Below are 21,720 nucleotides of genomic sequence, written 5' to 3' on the forward strand. Positions count from 1 at the left end.
ACATTCAGGTGCATATTGTCTGGTGACTGTCTACATGCTTCAGAGAAATATTTAAAGGCAGATGTCCCTATATAAAGGGGATTATGGGTAATGTATGCATATGCAGGAAATTCAAACTGCTGTAAGGAGCATTGACTTTGCCCGCATATCTTCATCCCATTTTGCACTGAAAAAGTTTCACATGGCTCTCATAATTCATATATACTGTTTGTAAATATAGAGTGATGCAACATGAGTAGAAATCACTGATGTTAACTAAGTTTGGTAGTCAATATAGCAGGTTTACTATCAAACTGACACAAAATATTTTGTTTCAAATTTGTCTAGCAAAAACCATTGGCCCAGTTGTCAATTAGACTTACAAGTTACACAAAGCATGATAAAACACTGAATGGTGTAAATAAACAACATGCGAAATGCTAAATACTGAATGCAAACAATATCAGATAATTTTCGAGTAGAATTCAATAATTGGGAATTAGAATGTTCCATTTTGTTCATTTCAGTGATATTTGATATTTAGAAAGTAGTGTGGGGACGTGAGACAGGGTGTGTTTACATGTAAACGCAGCTCTGAATTCATTAGTCTTGCTGCTAGACATTCAGGCTTTCTTTCGATGCTATAACTATAAGCGAACGAAGTTCGCATGTGAGGGCTTGCCCGAACAGTCTAGCGAATGTCATTTTCAGACCAGACATTCCATTGAGATTACGATAAGCGGTGGGTTGGGCCATATATGCATATAAATACTTTAATATATTCAATCTCTGCATGCAGGTGTTGACAAACCAAGGGCAAACACATTTATGTCATTACTATGTCTTATCAGTTTATGGTAATTGTGTTTGATGAGTGTGTAGACGTTGTCATTCACACATTTTAGTTAACGCATTGGTGGTTATTTTTACAAGCCCCTCCTTAAGATGAATATGCATGAAAATTTAGCTATTGTCCTCTGTTTGTGCTTGTCGCTAATGCGGTTTTCTGATTGGCAGTTATATATATCCTGATGACATTCGCTAGACCTCGGATGTTCCATCCTCGATAGCGTTGTTTGGCTGTGTGTCGTATTTTATCGGAAGAACATCTGAGGGCTAGCTGATAGACTATGAATTCATATGATATGAGGTTCGACCAGGGACATATAAACTTCATCGTAATATTTTTTTTATTGTCATTATTATGTTTCCAAATATCACTAGCAACCATGACCATGCCCATAGCAACAGCCAAACGGTGGTGAATTTCACAGAGTAACAACAGGGATTAATAGACAAGTGAATATACATTCATTAAATGTACATGTATGTAAATTTGCCTAGCAACAAGACCACACCCATAGCAACAGCCAAATGATCGCATATATAGCAAAGATAACATGGTTGGATAGGTAGCTGGATAGTCATTCAGCAAATGAACATCTATACCTAGAATGGATCAACATGTGAATAAACATTACTTTTTAAATGTACAGTTGTGCTACAATGCCATTGGTGCTATTTTTTGATGACGTTTATCATGAATATCATACTGTTCAATGTCCCATATTAGAAGATTGATCTTGGCATAGGTATATGGTAAAGCCTTGTAATGATATACATGTAGTCACCCAGCAATAAAAAGACTGCCCATAGCAACAGTAAAGTGATGTAGCATATTGCATAGACACTGTAACAACAGGGCTGAATCAGCATTTAGATAAATATTTTGTATAAGAAGCACATAAATTGTGCATTTGTGCTACACAATACCATTGGCAGGCACTATTACACTATTTTATCTCTTTTATTTTATTGGAAAGTAACCACTGAAATGCAGAAAGCCCTACTCAATGTATATATCATGGCAATGTTTTGTTTGACTCCAAACAGGAACAACAAACCAAAATCTTTATTGAGTTCATGGATTTTTTGCTAAACATGATATCAAAGATCAATGACGGTTTCAATAGAAATCTCAGAAGAATTGCTTGTGAATGCCTGAAAGAAATTGAAATGACTTATCCGGTAAGGTTACAGATCATATTATGTTCAATTTGTTATATTTCCCTTTTATTCTTTTCCTGCTATATATTTATGTTGCATTATAGTAGTACATGTATATCACATGTATTCCCTCATTTTGTATCCCTATTATTGATGTGTGCTTGAAACAATAGAAGGTAATAAAAGTTACTTTTAGCACAATTGAACTGATAAGGTTCAGTAGTGCTATAAGCATGGCAAAGTGTGTGTGTGTGTGTGTGTAAACAACTTTATATAAAGTCAAAAACTGCTAGACAGATTCCTTTGATATTTGGTGTTTATGATACTTTCGGTGTCAAGTTGGGAAATTGTTGAAATGAAAATGATTGCATGAGAGATGTGGGTTTCGGGTAAAAAAATGTGATTTTTGGTCAAAAAACATAAACTCCAAAACTACAGGGCAGATTGGCATGAAATTTGGTGGGAACAGTCTGGGGGGGGGGGGGGTAATTTAAAATTGATCATGACATGATGATTCCCTCAGTAATATGCAAATTAGGGCTACAAATGTGTCTTTTTGGTCAAAAACCTATAATTCCAAAAATACTCGGCAAACAACAGCATCATTATTGTGGGCTATTTTAACATTCACCTAGACAATAAAGAGGACACGAATGCATATAGTTTCGTTGACAGCATGGAGGCAATCGCACTGGATATCTGAGTGGATTTTGCCACTCACGGAGAGGGTAATCATCTTGACTTAATAATTGCGGAGTGTGAGTTCTTTTGATATTCAGAAAGTAAATGCTGGTACATTTCTCTCAGATTATATAGTGGTAACGGGCATTCTACGTAAAGATCATGAAGGGGTTGTAGAAAAGATGGTTGAGAACAGAAACTTTAAGAAGGTGAACAGGGCAGAGTTTGTAAATGATCTACGATGCATTAATTTAGCCACGGATACAGATGCTGATTCTTTGTATAACCAGTTTCATAATGAATTGACGACAATCTGATAAAGATAAAAACTGTCATATCTGGTACATTGAAGATACAAAAAATCAGAAGAAAGTAGTCCGAAGAAGAGAAGTGGTTTGGAGAAAATATTGCAAGCCCCATCAACGGATTGCCTACAAAAAGTGTAGAAACTTTCTTCAATATATGAGCAAGGTTGAAAAAAGAGATTCTATAAGCACCAAGATATAGGAATCAAGGACAGACATCAAGAAACTGTACCAAATTGTCAACAACTTAGTTGGCAAAGAAGATGTCAACGCAATGCCTGAAGGGAAAACAAACAAAGAATTTAATAGCCAATGAGTTTGCTGATTTTTTCCTCCAAAAAATATTTAAAATTAGAGACTCGCTAGCAAAAAAGAGCAAATATCGTCCAACCTACAACGAAGTTCTGACTTTCACTTAATTTTCTTCAGTAAGTGAGGAAACAGTTGAGAGAATCATCAAACAAATGCCAACAAAATATTGTGAATTTGATATAGTACATTGTACCAACAAAATTCCCAAAAGAAAGCAGTGTTAAAAGGAGTGGTTCCACACATTACTAGGTTGATTAATGTATCTCTGCAACAAGGTGTATTCATGGAAAAGTGGAAGTGTGCAATGGTAAGGCCATTGCTAAAGAAGATCGGATTGGACTTAATATCATCTAATACGGCGTATGCCGGTTATCGAACTTCCGGTTGTTTCGCAGGAAAGTATCGCGAGAGGGCGCACCATATCTGACAAAGTGAGGGCCAGAATTTTCGTCATGGCATCTAATAGTATGGCGATGTATGAAGCTGTCAACAAAATGGGCGTAAAAGAACTCCGTGCATTCATAAAAGAGTGGAAAATTACTACTTCTAAATCTACTAGATATCGCCAGAAATGCTGTCAACCTTGGTCTTGAAACACTAGAAAATGATAATTTTCTGAGAGAACGGAAGCTGAAGAGGAGACGAATAGTGGATGTCAAGCATCAAAAGATAGAACTAATCGACAGCGGAAACATTGAAAGTTGGACGGAGGACCTTCGAAATATACCTGATGTAGACATGATAAACATATTTCTTTACCTTACTGGTGTCTGTTGCTGGACAAAAGAACGATTAGAAAATTACAAATCTGACAACAGCTTCCAATCTGATTAAAATTTGATGTAGATGTTTGCTGATTGTTCATTGCTATTTTACCTTCGTTATTTTGCCTGAATTGACCATCTTGGTACATGTTTACATTTTTTAGCCTGTCTGATCGCCTCCTCTACGATCAGGCTAACAAATGTAAACATGTACCAAGAAAAATAATATCAGGCAAAATAACGAAGGTAAAATAGCAATGAACGATTAGCCGACATCTACATCGGATTTTAATCAAATTGAACAGCTTCCAGCTACAGTCATTGCAATATTGAGAGTTCGGTCGACAATTACCAAGCCACATGTTTATATTGTAACTGATGTCGCCGCATACTTAGGCCTTTCTTGTTTATTAGAACAGTGGTGTAGCACCACGGGGGAAATCATAAAACTTTCATGTACTGGTTATAAGTTGGCATAAACATATTTGTATTGATATACTCAACTTTACTATCACACTTTGGTTAGCTTGCTATTCTTCATTCAGGACCATCAGTGTATAAAAAAAACCATTGACTGAGTCGTCAACGAATCATAAATATTGTTATTGTGACTGATGTACCACACCGCCCACCCCTTCAATGAATCGGCCTTCCATGTAACGTTTACGTGGTTCACTCATCATACCATGTCTTATACCGATCTGATTAAAATCCGATGTAGATGTCGGCTAATCGTTCATTGCTATTTTACCTTCGTTATTTTGCCTGAATTGACCTTTGTGGTACATCTTTACGTTTTTGTCCTGATCGGTAGAGGAGGCGATCAAACATGTACCACGAAGGTCAATTCAGGCACAATAACGAAAGTAAAATAGCAATGAACGATTAGCTGACATCTACATCGGATTTTAATCAGATTGGTTTTATACAAGCTGCAATAACTGTATCGTATATTGTGATTTTGAGGGTTCTTTCCTCTGTTTTTGTACCTTTTTCCGTTCCGATGTTTGACTGGAAGCAATCGCTACAATTTCTACAACGGTAACGCAAATGGACGAGGTCACACTGAAAACGTGAGTGAGATGTCATTGTCAGTGTACTACCCGTTTCAAAATGTTGCTACTTTTGGGTTTTCCTCACGTTCGAATTGCAGAGCCAAACTTACGCGAAATATTAGGAGAATGAGAGGTTAATTTGCTATTTCGTTATTTGATGGGCGATAATGCAATATTATAGCGTAAAGTTACGGGGAATGACAGAAAATCTTTAGTCAGTGGTTACGATGCCTATAGACTCTATGCTTTGCAACAATGCTCTACAATTCTGGCCCTCACTTCCGGTTCTAAAACAGCGCCCTTAGTGGCCAAACAATCATATCTTTTATCTTTTCGGGGCCTTTTCGATAACCGGAATACGGCGTATTACAGGCCGATTAGCAACCTGGTGTTCCTATCTAAAGTCTTAGAAAAAGTAGCATTAGAACATTTTAATGAACACTGCGATCAATATCATCTCTTCCCGGACTACCAGTCAGCTTACAGAGTGAATTTTAGTTGTGAAACTTCCTTCTTAAATTAACTGACGACATCCTGTGGGGCATGGAGGAACAGAAAATCACTGTTCTTTCTGCAATCGATCTAAGTGCAGCCTTTGACACTGTGGATCACGAGGTATTATTGAACGTACTAAAAGATCAGTATGGATAGATGGACAAGCACTAGCACAGTTTTCCTCTTACCTACGACCTAGAGGCTTCAAAGTATGCATTGATAACACCGACTCTGACACTGGAAACATACATTTTTCTGTTCCACAAGGTAGCTGTGCGGAACCGACATTATATAGTGTGTATGCAAGTACCCTGAAAAATGTGATACTAACACCAATCAACATTTATGGATACGCTGATGACCATGCCTTGAAAAATCAATTTCCAGTGAAATCTAGGGGTCTGGAAATGCTTGCAGTGAACTGTTTATAAAAGGTTACAATCTGGATGGATGAAAATAGGTTGAAGATGAATGACAGTAAAGCAGAATTCATATGTTTTGGGTCAAGAGTACATCTACAAAAAGTCGTGTCAGAGGTATATTGAAATGATTGTAACTTTGAAAGAGTGCCGGAGATCAGGTATCTCGGTTTGGATCTTGATAAACACCTGTCTATGAAGAGAAATATCTCTAGAAAGTGTGGAAATGCAGCGGACAATATACAAAGATTGAAACTTATTAAATCAGTATTTAGATCTAGATCTATGCAAGAAAAATAGTATCATCCGGCATGATACTTTCCCATTTGGACTATGCTAACTCTCTATATGCAGGACTTCCGAAATGTGACATGAATAAACTTCAGTGGATTCATGGCTGCTCGAACAATTCTAGATAAAAATATGTGGAACAGTGCTACAGCGTGCTTAAAAACACTACACTGGCTATCTGTGAACCTCAGATTTCACTATAAAATATGTTGTTTAATGTTCAAATGTCATTGAAATGAGGTACCAGACTACTTAATATCTATAATAACTCCTTCCAAGGTGAAGCGCACCGGACTGAGGTCAAGTAACAATTTGGAAAGTTCCTACCATGTTCCTAGAACGGTCCGTAAAACATTTGGAGACAGGGCATACAGTGTTCAAGGTCCCAAAAAATGGAACGCATTACCACTAGACCTGACAAATACAGTCACGTATGAAAAGTTTAAAGTGGAACTCAAAACTCACCTTTTTGGTAAATTCTAGAGTGGACCGACACTAAGTATTATTGAGAACATTATTACAGACTATTTCCAGTATTAGACTGTCACTATCTAGTACTAGAGATGTAAAAGGAAGAAATGTATTTAGTGGGTGAAAGTCTCTGTGTGTGTGTGTGTGTGTGTCTGTCTGTCTGTCTGTCTGTCTGTCTGTGTCATCGTTTTATCCAAAACGGCTGGCTCAATTCAAATGAAATTTTGAAGACGTATTCCGTAGGGTAATGGCAAGACCTGATTGGGTTTGAAAAAATCCTGTGAGTATTTATAAGCAGTTTGCGTAATAAATCGATCGATCATCTGGTCGCACATGTGTTTCGTTTTCGAAAGTGCACCACCAACGTCGATGTAAGGTAAACCAGGAACTAAGGTACAGATATACATGCTGTTCTAAACTGAGAAAGACTATGTTTTCAGGGGTTTCAAGTGTTTGTATTGATAATTTCATTGAATCTGAAGATTATTACATCAAAGCAAGGAGGGGAGCACTGAAAATACACATCGTCTGTAAGCTTTAATGCAATATACAGTCACGATCGTCTGCTCACTTCACACCTTTCATGCATGTATACGATTTGGAGCAGATGGTGTGTCTGTCAATTTCGATCGAAAACAAGAATGTATAGACTTTACCCAGGGATGAAGTAGGGCAATAATACTGTATCACTTCATTGTATTAAAGTTGTTCAACTGTTACAATGTGTACCATGAAGTATGTTGTAAACTTTCTGATGCGTAATAGCAATGTTATGCGGGTTTCAATTTTGTTTATTATTTGCCGTGGAAAAGGGTGTACATATCCCAGGTATTTAAGGGATCACGAAAGCTGAGTGCAGTCGAGGATGGCAAGCTTTCCTGGCATTTGAACAACGTTTTTTGACAACTAACTTTCACTGGGACTTGAAAAAGTCACAGATGTAGAGCTAAATTTCTTGCATAAGTCATGAAATTGTAAGACTACCCTTACGGAAGGCATTCAGTTTAAATCTGGTGGTTACTTCTGTCTTATTTTGCATTTGTGTATTATTGTAGAGCAATGTGGATAATGTTTTCGTTGACATATCGCTATATAAGATAAACTAATTCTAATTCTAATTCTACTCCCAAATATTGATATTTCCTTTCCAAAGGTATGGGAAGGTATACTAAAGATTCAAATTCATTATTTTATGTCTTGGTTTGTTTCACTTTAATGCTTTTCAATATTGCTACCCACATTAAAACCCTTTAGTAGGCACCCAGCCTGGCTGTAATCAGTCTTTGTAACATCACTTGTTGGTCTTGAGGCAGACTTTGGACTTGAAGGAAATGACACTATTATGTAATAGTGTAGATCCAGCCAACTCCATGATACACTTCGCCTACAGAACGTGAATATACAGTTCACTACAAATACCCCAGGAAAATGCTAAAATGATACCTTTGAACGGTAGCATTTTTAGTTTACTTCTCGTTAAAGTTTTGTAAAATCCAGTATGGCCGTCATAGTGGTCAACTGGTTGCATCTCTTTTTGAAAACTTGAAAGACACCACTTGGATGATACTTTACATAAAAGATCACACCAAGTGGACTGCTCTTTTTGGAGAAGAAGATTTTTAAATGAAAAATGAATTTTTTTCGAAAATCCAATATGGCGACCAAGGTCATGTGACTGCATACAATTTTATTAAAATGTTTTAAGTAGTCGATTAGTCGATTCTATTTGCCAAAATGCAAGTCAATCAGTGCAGTGCTTTTGGAAAAGTTCTACCGATTACAACGCATTTCGCAAACTTGAAAGACATCACTTAGATGATGCTATACACAAAAGATCACATCAAGTGAACTGTGTGTTGTGGAGAAGAAGTTTTTCGCAAATCCAATTTGGTGGCCAAGGTCACGTGATCACACAAGATTTTATTGGCAAAATTGAAAGGGCAGGGGGCATACACACTGCGTACCAAATTTCAAGCCAACTGGGACCCCAAGGCTTTGAGAAGAAATTGTTTCAAAATTTTCATGAAATTAGATATGGCGGCCAAGGTCACGTGACTAGCCCAAAACTCCTGGTTAGGTGCATGAGTACTTATGGTCCCTGATAAGCCTACCAAGTTTGAAAGGTTTACGGGCAACTATTTTCTAGTTCTAGCGCAACAAAAAATGGCAGAAGGAGAAGAAGAAGGTGAAAACCCTAAGAAAAACAATATGGGGTTATTTAAGTGATGCCCGTGCTGACCAGAAACAGTTCTGTTTTTTTTGGCCTAAGCATATAATGATCTCATCAGTGATATGCAAATTTGGTGTAAAATTTTAAAATGTGACTTTTAGTGAAAAACATATATCTCAAAAAGTAATCATCATCATAATCTTTATTTCTTATAAAGCGCATTATATTAAAAATGATCACAATGCGCTGTACAACTGATTGGAGAGAAAAACAAAGATAAAAAACAACAAAAATACACTCTTTGAAAATGAAAAAAAAATTTTTTTAAAAGTGTTAAAAATGTCCCGATATTATAAATTAGAAATATACTAGTAAAAAAATAACAGGTCCACATGCAAAAAGGTAAAATATATAAAATGACTAGTTATAAAATGACTTAAAAGGGTAAATTTTCCAACTGCTTTTAAAACTGTTGAATGAAGAAGCAGCTCGGATCGGTGGTGGCAAGGTATTCCATAGATGAGGGGGGTACAGATTGAAAAGGGTTGATTACCATAATACATAGTACTGCCAATAGGTTGGTGTAAATTAATGTGACCATAATACATAGTACTGCCAATAGGTTGGTGTAAATTAATGTGACCATAATACATAGTACTGCCAATAGGTTGGTGTAAATTAATGTGACCATAATACATAGTACTGCCAATAGGTTGGTGTAAATTAATGTGACCATAATACATAGTACTGCCAATAGGTTGGTGTAAATTAATGTGACCATAATACATAGTACTGCCAATAGGTTGGTGTAAATTAATGTGACCATAATACATAGTACTGCCAATAGGTTGGTGTAAATTAATGTGACCATAATACATAGTACTGCCAATAGGTTGGTGTAAATTAATGTGACCATAATACATAGTACTGCCAATAGGTTGGTGTAAATTAATGTGACCATAATACATAGTACTGCCAATAGGTTGGTGTAAATTAATGTGACCATAATACATAGTACTGCCAATAGGTTGGTGTAAATTAATGTGACCATTAAACTGAGAACGAGGGGTATGACCAGTTGCTTTTCAGCAATTCGCTTAAACAAGATGGTGCTATTCTATTTATAACTTTAAAAGTAATACATATAATTTTGAATTCAATTCGCTGCTGAACAGGGAGCTGGTGTAAATCATGAAGAATTGGTATAAAACACACGTTTTTGGTCAAAAAGCATGTGAAATTTAGTTTTTTGATAAATACAAGGATTACAATTGGAAATTAGCTGTAAAAATTAATAGATAGTATGGGTGTTGGGTAAAATATTTATCATAAAATCAACAAGTACAGTCCGTCGATGTTTACAGTAAATACAAACAAATTTGCATATACAAATACTGCATACATGTAAGTCTATAGATAGCAGCATAACGATACGTCTCACGGACGATTATATCTAACACTTCGTTTGTTAACAAAAATCAGACGAAAAGACAACGATGTAGATCCTGCCTCATGATCCTGCCATAACGTCTTTATCAGTTCATGTAAACCAACCCGTAGGAGTAATCATATGGCATTCGCATCTGTGGTTTGTCATCGGCAGGATTGCGGGACCAGCCATTGACGACGTCAGTCCAAAAGTTGAAGTTATCGAAGGGTTTTCAATACGTTCTAGGAGGACAAAATTTACTCCCTCAAAAACGTAAAATTCTTCATCATCATCATCGCTACCACTGTCTAGAAATTGTCAAGCGAAAAACTCTCTGTCTTCTGGGTTTACTTCGTTCAATATATTAGCATAATGTCGAAGGTCAACATACATATCTATGGCAGCAGCCATATTAGGCATTGCTAAGTAGGCGCTATTTGCATTCAGCGGCAAAAAGTGAGAAAAATCGAATACGTGACTGTTTTCCGCCTGAATAATTTGATATTTACTAAGATAACATCATGTACATCATTATTTATGGGTATAAGGGCAGGACAGCGATAAACCCATTACAACGCCACTTTGTTGACAGCATATGCAAATTAACCTGTTGTCACGTAGAGTGCAGAAGTGCTACGTCGTGGATATCAACGATGCGGCGTCACAAGGGTTAACAAACATTCACAACATGATATGACATGGTAGCATCTGAATCCCTGGAAACACCAAGATTTTGAACTATGTCAGACGGATGTATATGGACCTCATCAATCCGTACATCACAACGAGGGACTGGACCTACACCTCCAAATTTAGAGGAGAAATGCACAACCTCTGTTTTTTAATCGTTAAGACAAAGCATATTGTCTCACATACATCAACTGATCTCATCAACACATATTTTAATCACCCTCACAGGTGAGATGCAGTTCAGAATCATCAGCATGCATCATGCGATATAAACCATGCCTGATTATGATGTCCTCCAGAGTTGCTATATGGAGACTGAACAGAATAGGACCGAGGACTGACACCTGAGGGACACCACAATCAATAGACTGTGCCTTCGACATGACAGACCCAACACACACAGATTGGGTACGCCCTCCCAAATAAGAACTAAACCTCTGTTCCTGTTATGCCAAACAAATGAATAAACATTCAAAAATGTATGTAAATATGCCTAGCAACATGACCATGCCCACAGCAACAGCCAAATGATAATGTATATTGCAAAGATAACATCAGGGATTCACAGACAAATGAACAAATATACAAAAAATGTATGCTAATATGTCTAGCAACATGAGAATGGCCATAGCAACAGCCAAATGATATTGCAAAGATAACAACAGGGTTGGATAGGCAACTGGATAGTGATTCAGCAAATGAACACCTATACCTAGCATGGATCAGGTTGTGGGTAAGCACTTTTATTGTACAGTGGTGCTACAATGCCATGGCAGTATTTTTTTCTTTGAAAATTCACTGCCTGGCAGCCATTTTGTTTGCGAATTTTCATGTCCAAAGCCATAACTCAGACATGCTTGAACAGATCTCATTTAAAGTTGGCATTAGGACAGTGTTCTATAACATACATGTGCATATCCATTTTCGTCATGATACGATCCAATATGGCTGCCTGGCAGCCACTTTGTTTGTGAATTTTCCATGTCCAAAGCCATAACTCAGACATGCTTGAACAGATCTCATTCAAAGTTGGTATTAGGACAGCGTTCTATGACATACATGTGCATATCCATTTTTGTCGTGATACGATCCAATATGGCTGCCTGGCAGCCATTTTGTTTGTGAATTTTCCATGTCCAAAGCCATAACTCCATTTTCATCGTGATATGATCCCCCATACCCAACCAATCCTTTATTGTTGGAGGCATATTCCATGTCCAACAAGCACACACAACATATCTAAGTCTGTTTGTTTTAGGTTCACAAATGTTGTTGCGTGATCAGAGTAGTGATAATTCCTTAAAACCCAATTATAGCGGGGAGTATGTCATTCTCAATGACTTGTATTTTATTTTTTGGTGTGTTTTACAAAGATTCATGGGACCAGTAGTTGTTAGTATACATTTGCCTCTTTCTATGATTTGATGATGATAATGTCTTTTTTTTTAAAGGGTATACTTACCAGAAAATTAGAACATGTGTATGCTATGAGTCAATTAGAGAATACCTTCATTGCTCAGAGCTATACGGTGAGTTTATCACATCCTTGTCATGTTATCAAATGCTTTTAACAGTTACCAATCATATTCCTTCTATCATGTAATGAGTTACCAATCATAATCCTCCTTTCTCATGTTGACAGTTACCAATCAAAATCCTTCTTTCTCATGTTGACAGCTACCAATCATAATCCTCCTTTCTCATGTTGACAGTTACCAATCATAATCCTCCTTTCTCATGTTGACAGTTACCAATCATAATCCTCCTTTCTCATGTTGACAGCTACCAATCATAATCCTCCTTTCTCATGTTGACAGTTACCAATCATAATCCTCCTTTCTCATGTTGACAGTTACAAATCATATAATAATAAATGTTTGATTATTGTCATTTTTGCTCCTGTTATACCATGAAAGAATGTACTGATATGACTTGAAAGGAATTTAAAAGCAAGGCAAAACTAAAACAGCTTGTCATGAGTGTGTCTTTGGTTTGATTTGTAAATTATTAGTAGATATCTTTGGTGTAAATGACTACAGATTGTGACTGGATTGCTACCTCCTTCATTTGCAAAAATGAATGGTCACTTTAAGTGTGCTGTGATAGATATTACATGTATTGTAGATACTTTGTACTATTTATAGCTTTCATGACAGCTTTTCTAAGCATAATTTACGTAAAGATCTCTGTTCTAATTCCTTTTTTTTTGACAGTCATTATTTGTGACAGTATTGAAGAATTCAGTTGGAAACATGACCCAATACAGCAATGATCCCCCTGACAATGTGTTAAATGAATTGATGTGTACCAGAAAGGAACCTCTCAAAGTAGGTATTATCTCATCTCATAAATGCTTTCTTGAAATGATCATCATGTACAGAGTGAGATAAAATAATAAGATGAAAGCAAGGCCATTAATATGTTACTGGGTAGGGATTCTATGATCTGAATAGTGTAAACACTGAATTGAACAGACATTCAAAAAGTGTATACAAATATGCCTAGTAAACAAGACCACGCCCATAGCAAACAGTCAAATGATCGCTTATATTGCAATGATAACAAGGATTAATAGACAAGTTAGTGAATAACCATTCAACAAATGTATGTAAATGTTCCTAGCAACAAGATCATGCCCATAGTAACAGCCAAATGATAATGTATATCGCATAGATAACATCAGGAATTCATAGACAAGTGAACAAACATTCAAAAAATGTATGCAGATACATGTATGGTAGTAACACGACTGCCCAGAACAATAGCCAAATGATCACGTATATTGCAATGATAACAACAGGGCGGGGTAGGCAACTTGATAATCATTCAGCAAATATGCATGTGGATGAATATTTTTAAAAACTATACAATTGTGCCACACCACCACTGGTGCTATTTTTGAATTTTTCAATCAAACATATGATCACTTTACATTAATTTCATTTTATACAATCAGGTATAAATATAAAGTTAAAGTTGTTGATAACTTTTTTTGCTGAAAGAAGTGATTAATGGATTAATCTGTAAAATGCAAGTGTAATATATTTTTTTTTTGCAGCCTTTAATCCTGCCAGATAATTTTACATCTGAGCTCTTCAATGTGAAGAAAAAGGCACAGGTAGGTCATAGCATCATTTTTAACTCCTATGAAATAGAGTGTTATTAATAGTGATGTCTGTATGTCACACAGGTAGGTGATAGCATCATTTTTAACTCCTATGAAATAGAGTGTTATTAATAGTGATGTCTGTATGTCACACAGGTAGGTCATAGCATCATTTTTAACTCCTATGAAATAGAGTGTTATTAATAGTGATGTCTGTATGTCACACAGGTAGGTCATACCATCATTTTTAACTCCTATGAAATAGAGTGTTATTAATAGTGATGTCTGTATGTCACAACTGTTGTTCGCAGAAATCTAATCTTTGGAGTAAAGAAACAGAAATCATTTACAAACAGACGAACACAATAGCTAACTCCCTGTACATAGAAAGTCGGCATATACTGTCAATAGTTGGAATGGCAGGAATTATCACTATATCGCTCAATCCCAACACAACTTTCACTGTATAAATACTCAAAAATGAGCAATCTTTTTAAGGCAAAATATATTTTAAAATGTTTATTTCCGAAAATATGACTACAGATAAAAGGGTAGTTTAGAATAATGCCATCCTGAGAGATAAGATACTTATTGTTAATCATGCTTCGCTATCGAGAGTTTGGTGAGGTGTAATTTAAGTAAATGAAGACAATTGTAAGTTCAATAGACACACCCTTTATGTAGCTGTACTGTGTAATCTAAAATGACCTAGTTTCTCTCTCTGGAGTATGATTTCATTAAAGGTTTACATCAAAATATGAGTAAAATCTTACCATTTTGCCTTATTCCGATCCTTTGAATGAAAATTCACTGGAATCGGTAATGCTATAATATAATATATAATAATGAAAAATGTTGGGAGGACTTTAGAGGAATATCACTTATGGTTGTTGTGTATACTTAGGAGGTGTAAAGGTTGACGTTTTACACCCACAACTAATTGTTCAACATTTCCCATTCAATCTTCAAGTCGTAACAATTGGGAGCTTGGTACTTGCCATGTATATGAATAAAAGTATAACAATATTATTTTATTTATGACTAAATTGGCACTAGCACTGCGGCCCAGCGAAGATCTCAATTGTCCAGTATTCCCCGAAGCATTTAGGCACTAATATTTGATTGACAGTAGCGGTAGTGGTAGCAATGACTCAGATTTTCACAAAACCCCTTTGATCCCCTTACGCGTATTAAACTAAAATATACGGAATAACTCAAAACTCTCATTTTATTTGCCACACAGTTTTCATGAAATTAAAAACTGATTTTTGCGAAAGCAAATGCTAGTACAGTCTGTATGTATTACGTGTAATTTACTTACAGAATACAGAAGTTAAGGTCTGTATTTATGTAGGTGTACATGGTAAAATGTGCCGGTCTACAAATTATAATGGTTTTCTTAATGAGTTTTAACAACATAGTCAGTGATAGCACATCATTTTCCAGAAATGAATTTAAAAAAATGACAAATCTAAAACCAAGAGATTTTTTACAAAACCCCTTTGGTCTCTATTTATTAGTCGTCCGGATGGGGACTTATGGATTGGGTTCCGTCTGTCTGTGCGTCCGTCCGTCTGTCCGCAGCCGTTTCTTGGAGATGCCTGGACCGATTTTTTCAAACTTGATACAGGGGCAACATACTATGGCATACATATGCATGTCAATTTGTTTTATGATACCATCCAATATGGCCTAGCAGCCATTTTGTTTGCGAATTTTCCATGTCCAAAGCCATAACTCAGACATGCTTGAACAGATCTCGTTCAAAGTTGGTATTAGGCCAGTGTTCTATGACATACACTTCACTTTATGTAAACAACACGCCTTCACTAGGACATAAACAATATGCTGGATGGTCCATGTTGCGGTATAAGACAGCAAGGCATAGTCAGAAAACAAGCACTAAACTTGCATGATGGATATTTTAACACAGGTATACTATTACATATAATGTGTACTAGCCATGACTACATTTGTCTGTGAAATTTACATCAGAATAAAACTTTATAAAGCAGTGTCTTTCAGTCTCTGGTTGACCACACCTTCCTCACTCATTCACTACCAGAGGAACTATGGTTACTGCTAGTGGTCGGTTCGAATGAATTTGGCTAAATCACACCACCAGATGTTAATGTTGGAGTATATTGCTCTACGCTTGAGGAATCTGACCAATATTCAACGTTGGGTTCTGGCGAAAACGGGTTGTGAAGTTGACCTTCTGGTTGACCTACAGCTCATAGAGTGTGTGGCATATGTACATGGCTTTGCATGTAAAGATACACTGACAAACGTGTTTGTGTTCCTGCAGTGACGTCACAAAGTTCCAAACGCCGTCCTATCCATATGCAAATGAGAGGTACTTACCTGAAGGTGCTCTGTGGCTGAGCCGAGAGTGCCTAATTTTTTGCGCAATTTCTTGTGTTAGAATTATATTGTACTATTACAAACCCGATTTCCTTTATTTTTATGGCAAAATAAACATAATTACAAAAAAAATTATCAACCTTTGCATGTACACTTTAACATAAACTTTATGTCCGCTACAATGATTTGTTATGTTTAACATAAACATTTGATATTTCAGCTGTCATAACTCTATTTCCCTGTCACAATCTTATAGAGAAAAGTGTTGAAGCAGAAGCTTGCATCCAATGTTGATACGAAAGAACTCAAGAGAGCTTTGTCATTTGTGATGGAGTCATCAACACTGATGACAACACAGTGTCTATATTATATAATGGTACAGCTCATAGAGTGTGTGGCATATGTACATGACCTTTCACCTGCTGTAAGTAATGTCTTTGCACATTCTTTATTGGACTGTGTGTGTACCACTTTATTTCATTATTAAATTGACTGTATAGCACATGCCATGAAAACTAATTATCATGATTGTGTATAGTACTTCATATCAACATAACCATGACCATGCCCTTAGCAACAGTCAAATGATAGAGTTTATTGCAAATATAACAACAAGGATGGCAGTGGAGGATGGAAGGGGTGCAGAGCATGATGGGTAAAAATAACTGAAAGCTCATTACGCAGTGAGCCTCCATTGTGCACACTTCGATCGTGCAGGTACGTTTACAATGGTGGCTGGCTCAGTGCTCACCAGCCGTAGTTTGTGGCATCAACTCGCCGTAACTTTCACAATAATTCATCATATTGTATACTATAAATCTTTCTCCCTCCATGCCAGAAGAATCGTTTTTGGAATTATTGATAGGAATACTGTGATTTTTCGGCGATTTCGTGAAGAATACTCGACCTCGCTGAGGTCGTAAATTTTGGCTCAGTTATTCGCCCAAAATTTAAAAATTTTGCAAAATAGATGGATTCTTGTGTACAGTACTTTTAAAGGGCTATAGTTCGAAATAGACAAAGCCTACTCAAGATTTTCAGTAGAAAGTGGGTGATCTGCTCCAGAGTCGAAGATGACCTCCTTTGACAAGTGATGTGATGTGACAATGCAAACAGGCGAGCTTCTCACAACTTGCTCAACTACTGCTGTAATTTAAATCACCGTGCACACCCAATTTCATCATTGACCCTACATGAAAGGGTATATGATTTCGCACGTTTGAGATATTTTCAAGTAACATGTAACTTGCAAATTCGATATCACCCTGCAATCGTGTGTAATAGTGACACCAGAATGAAGGCAACTCGCGTAAGGTCATATGTTTGAGTACAGTGTCCTGAGTACAGCGCCTCAACTTTATTCAGTCTAACTGACTAAAACGTTAGATGTCTACCTTCCAAAATACAAACATTTGCTCAAAAACATAATAAATAAATAAATAAATAAATAAATAAATAAATACAACTACAACAAGACTTCGGCCTTTGTATTATAAAGTTATCTATAACCACAAATTGTGCAAGTCTCTCAGTTTTGCATATTTTAATCCAACATTGTTTTGCTAACTTTTCTGGTGACGCGACAAACATGTAGCAAAATGTGCTCAGGCTATGTAAATTGTGGTAACGTATGATGAGGTAGTTTTGATCATGTAAGCATTGTGAAATATTATATAACTAGCAAGGTAGATGTAATATATGTAATTTTGAGCTGGAATGGCAAAATTTGTAGATACTGACATATATCATTTGATATTTTTAGTGACTGGAATGAAAGCCATGTGAAGAGGAAAATATTCACTACATCGATCTGCAATACGAGTGTTTTCTGAACATATTAAAGCTTAGACATAAAATAGGCCTTGAAGGTCTCAATTGTCTATCATACAAATTTGTAATAGATGACGTTGCTGTACATTATTTTTTTAAACAATTAGTTTGTAAGATGTGAGCTAAATTATTTCTTTAGCTATCATCAGGGGGTAGGAAAGGGGTTTACGTTAAATTACATTCAGCTGTTTTTCTCGCACAAGACAAATTTATAGAAGTCAACACAGAGATGGTTTAATACGAGACAAAATGTAACATGAAGAACAGAAGAAAGTCCAGAGTTGGCACAGCAAATCGACTAGCGATAGCGATGAATCTGAAAATAAACAGAAAAATGTCTTGATAAGAGTGAAAAGGACAACATTTTAAGGATACAAGAGGAAATGCTGACAATTAGTGTTACGTGTAACGATCACTGCACGACATGAGAGTATCAATAAACACATCTGGCCAGCAAGTGTAGGACAGTCGTCAATGGCCAAGCCACTTCGCATGTTATATGCACGCACAATGGGTCGCCATCTTGAAAACATCGAAAATCAACAAAAAGTAATGACAATTTACACACATTATAAAGTGGGGTATTCGGGAGATCAATGCAAAACCATGAAATTCATGATGATAATTAATAGAAAAGTGACAAAAGCATACATAGAAACATATTTTTGTGTTAAAACGACCGAGGTGAAAAACCCGGAAATGTAGATATCGATAACATTGACTTGTCGAGTACCAAATTTTGTGTTCGTTTTAGACACACTATACAAACTGAAAACACGATTACCATGTTGCATTACACTTGTAATGGTCAAAAATAGTGATCGTCTGAATGATAGACTAATGACGCGAATGGTAATAAAACAGATAAAAGCATGAGGTACTCACCAATGTCATCAGTGTATGCTCTATCACGAAACAGTCACATGGGTGTCACGTGAGAGCCTTCCGACCTCCTCTGAAGGATGGTAGGCAATTGTATATACATTATTTTAAAATATGCAAATGTCCTCAGCAACAAGACCACCTTCATAACAACAGGTAAACAGTGACATATAACGCAAAGATAACACTAATGAAGGGAAGGGAAATGAGTAAACATTCCAAAAACGTTGATATGACTATGACTATATGACTAGCAACAAGACCATGCCCATATAGCAATTTTAAACGATGGTGTATATTATCTTCAAAAAATGTATGCAAATATGTTTAGCAACAAAACCACTTCATCATAAATAAAATGAAAGTTTACTCAACACTTGTGCTACCAAGCCATTGGCGCTTTAATTTTTTTATTTCACGTTACAGACACTGTTCAGTGTACTTCTGGTTATACTTTTGTTTTCAGACTTTCAAGAGCCTTTTCCTACATTGTGTGTCTACAGCTGATTTGTCAGTATTTCATCTTGTGTTTCTCCTCAAGGTGAGTCCCTTCAGTGTTCAGTATGCCATATTTCAGTCACTAAAGTTCCATCCATTTTTAGCACCACTGAACTGAGGTTCAGTAGTGCTATAGGGATCGCCTGGCATCTGTGTGTGTGTGTGTGTGTGTGTGTGTGTGTGAACAACTTAAAGTCAAAAACCGCTGAACCAATTGCCATGATATGTGGTGGGTTCATTACCTTGGGTGTCTAGTTGGGAAATTGTTCAAATCAAAATGATCGCATCACCGGTTTGGGATTTGGGTCAAAAAATGTGATTTTTGGTCAAAAAACTTAAACTCAAAAAACTGCTGAGCAGATTGCATGTCGGAAACGCTTCAGTAAAACCAAACTACGGATAACCTGAGTTCATCAATAGGCAAGTTGGGTTGTTGACAATCTCTAAATCTGTTTGCAATGTCAACTGTAATAGGATTATAAAAGTTGTAACAGCTGATAACGTCCCTTGTCTCAAACGATTCACTCCTTGAAAGTAACCTTGCACTTGGAACTACAGTTTTTCTCGTTCCATAGTTAGTTAAATAATTTTTTGAAAAATTAAGCACAGAGATACTTAAATAGCAAATTCCCATATCTGATGTCCATATACATGTACCATATGTAACATCGTGCACGATGTATTCTAATGTTATGATCGCGATCGGATCGTGACCTTTCACCCAAGCCAAATCGTGACCTTTCACCCAAGCCAGTTGTGCCTCGTACTTGCATACATTCAGTCGACAGCATTTCAGTCTTGACCTAGTACCTGTACCAGCAACGACTCAGGCTTATCAGATGTAATTTAAAAAAGCAAACACTTAGTTATGGTAATAAGCTGATAAGGATTGATAGGAAAGTGCAAGAATTGCACTTTGCTGGTAAAGGTGATGTTCTCCTCATGGGGCTGAAATTTGGGTGAAATATTCTTCAGGGTGTTTTTACTAAGAATTGTTCATGACATGATGGTCCCTTCAGTGATATGCAAATTAGGGCGAAAAATGTGTCTTTTTCATCAAAAGGATATAATTCCAAAAGAACTGAGCAGATTGGGCTGAAATTTAATGGGAATGCATCTAGGGATGTATGGACAAAGAAATATTAAGCATACAATGATTCCACAAGTGATATGCAAATTAGGTGTGAAAATGTTCATTTTTGGTCAAAAACAAAATCTCAAAAACTACTTGGTCAATAAGTCTGAATCTTGGAAGGATGTTTCTGAAAGAGTTATTCTCCAGATTTTCTTCAAAACATTTTGACAAAATTGGCCGTAGCAACCATGACCACGCCCTAAGCAACAACCAAATGACAGTATATTTTGGTCAGATAACATCATCTGGTAGGCAAGTGAGTAAACATTCATGTATGTATGCAAAATGTATGCAAATATCCCTAGCAACCATGACCACACCCATAGCAACAGCCAAACAGTCGTGTATTTCATGATAACAAGGATTCTTGGATAATTGAATATATATTAAAAAATGTATGTAAATTTGCCTAGCTACGAGACCACGCCCATAGCAACAGCCAAATAATCACGTATATTGCAAAGATAATATCAGGAATTCATAAACAAGTGAATAAAAACATACAAAAATGTATGCAAATATATCTAACAACATGACCACGCTCATAGCAACAGCCAAATGATCGCATATATCGCAAAGATGGCAACATGATTGGATAGGCAACTGGATAGTCACTCAACAAATAACCACTTATTGTTAGCATGGACTACCATATGGATAAACATTTTTAGAAACTGTACAGTTGTGCTATAACGCCATCGGCGGTATTTTTAAATTTAGCCTTGACATCCTGACTATTACAATGAAGTATGTAAACTTACTGAAGCGTAATTATAGCAATGTTAAGTGAGTTTGAATTTCATTTATTATTTGCCATGGAAATGAGTGTGCATATTC

General features: G+C 36.4%; 1 protein-coding gene across 6 annotated transcripts in view; it reads left to right on the forward strand.

Annotated features, from left to right (window-relative positions):
• Positions 1 to 21,720, forward strand: part of LOC144451224 (AP-5 complex subunit beta-1-like) — a 219,229-nt gene that overhangs the window by 31,750 nt on the left and 165,759 nt on the right. For 5 of the 6 annotated variants that reach the window (XR_013482294.1, XM_078142207.1, XM_078142058.1 and 2 more), the window contains exons 4-9: positions 1,873 to 2,007; positions 12,520 to 12,597; positions 13,282 to 13,395; positions 14,127 to 14,186; positions 16,795 to 16,962; positions 19,717 to 19,791. Coding sequence is in view for 5 of the 6 variants with exons in the window: in XM_078142207.1 (XP_077998333.1) it covers positions 1,873 to 2,007; positions 12,520 to 12,597; positions 13,282 to 13,395; positions 14,127 to 14,186; positions 16,795 to 16,962; positions 19,717 to 19,791 (630 nt within the window). In the remaining variant the exon portion in view is untranslated. Of the gene's footprint in view, positions 1 to 1,872; positions 2,008 to 11,359; positions 11,477 to 12,519; positions 12,598 to 13,281; positions 13,396 to 14,126; positions 14,187 to 16,794; positions 16,963 to 19,716; positions 19,792 to 21,720 lie in introns of those variants that run through there. The other variant, XM_078142404.1, reaches the window with a different exon arrangement.

Source organism: Glandiceps talaboti, chromosome 1 (genome assembly GCF_964340395.1).
Source record: "Glandiceps talaboti chromosome 1, keGlaTala1.1, whole genome shotgun sequence".
Classification (NCBI taxonomy): Eukaryota; Metazoa; Hemichordata; class Enteropneusta; family Spengelidae; genus Glandiceps; species Glandiceps talaboti.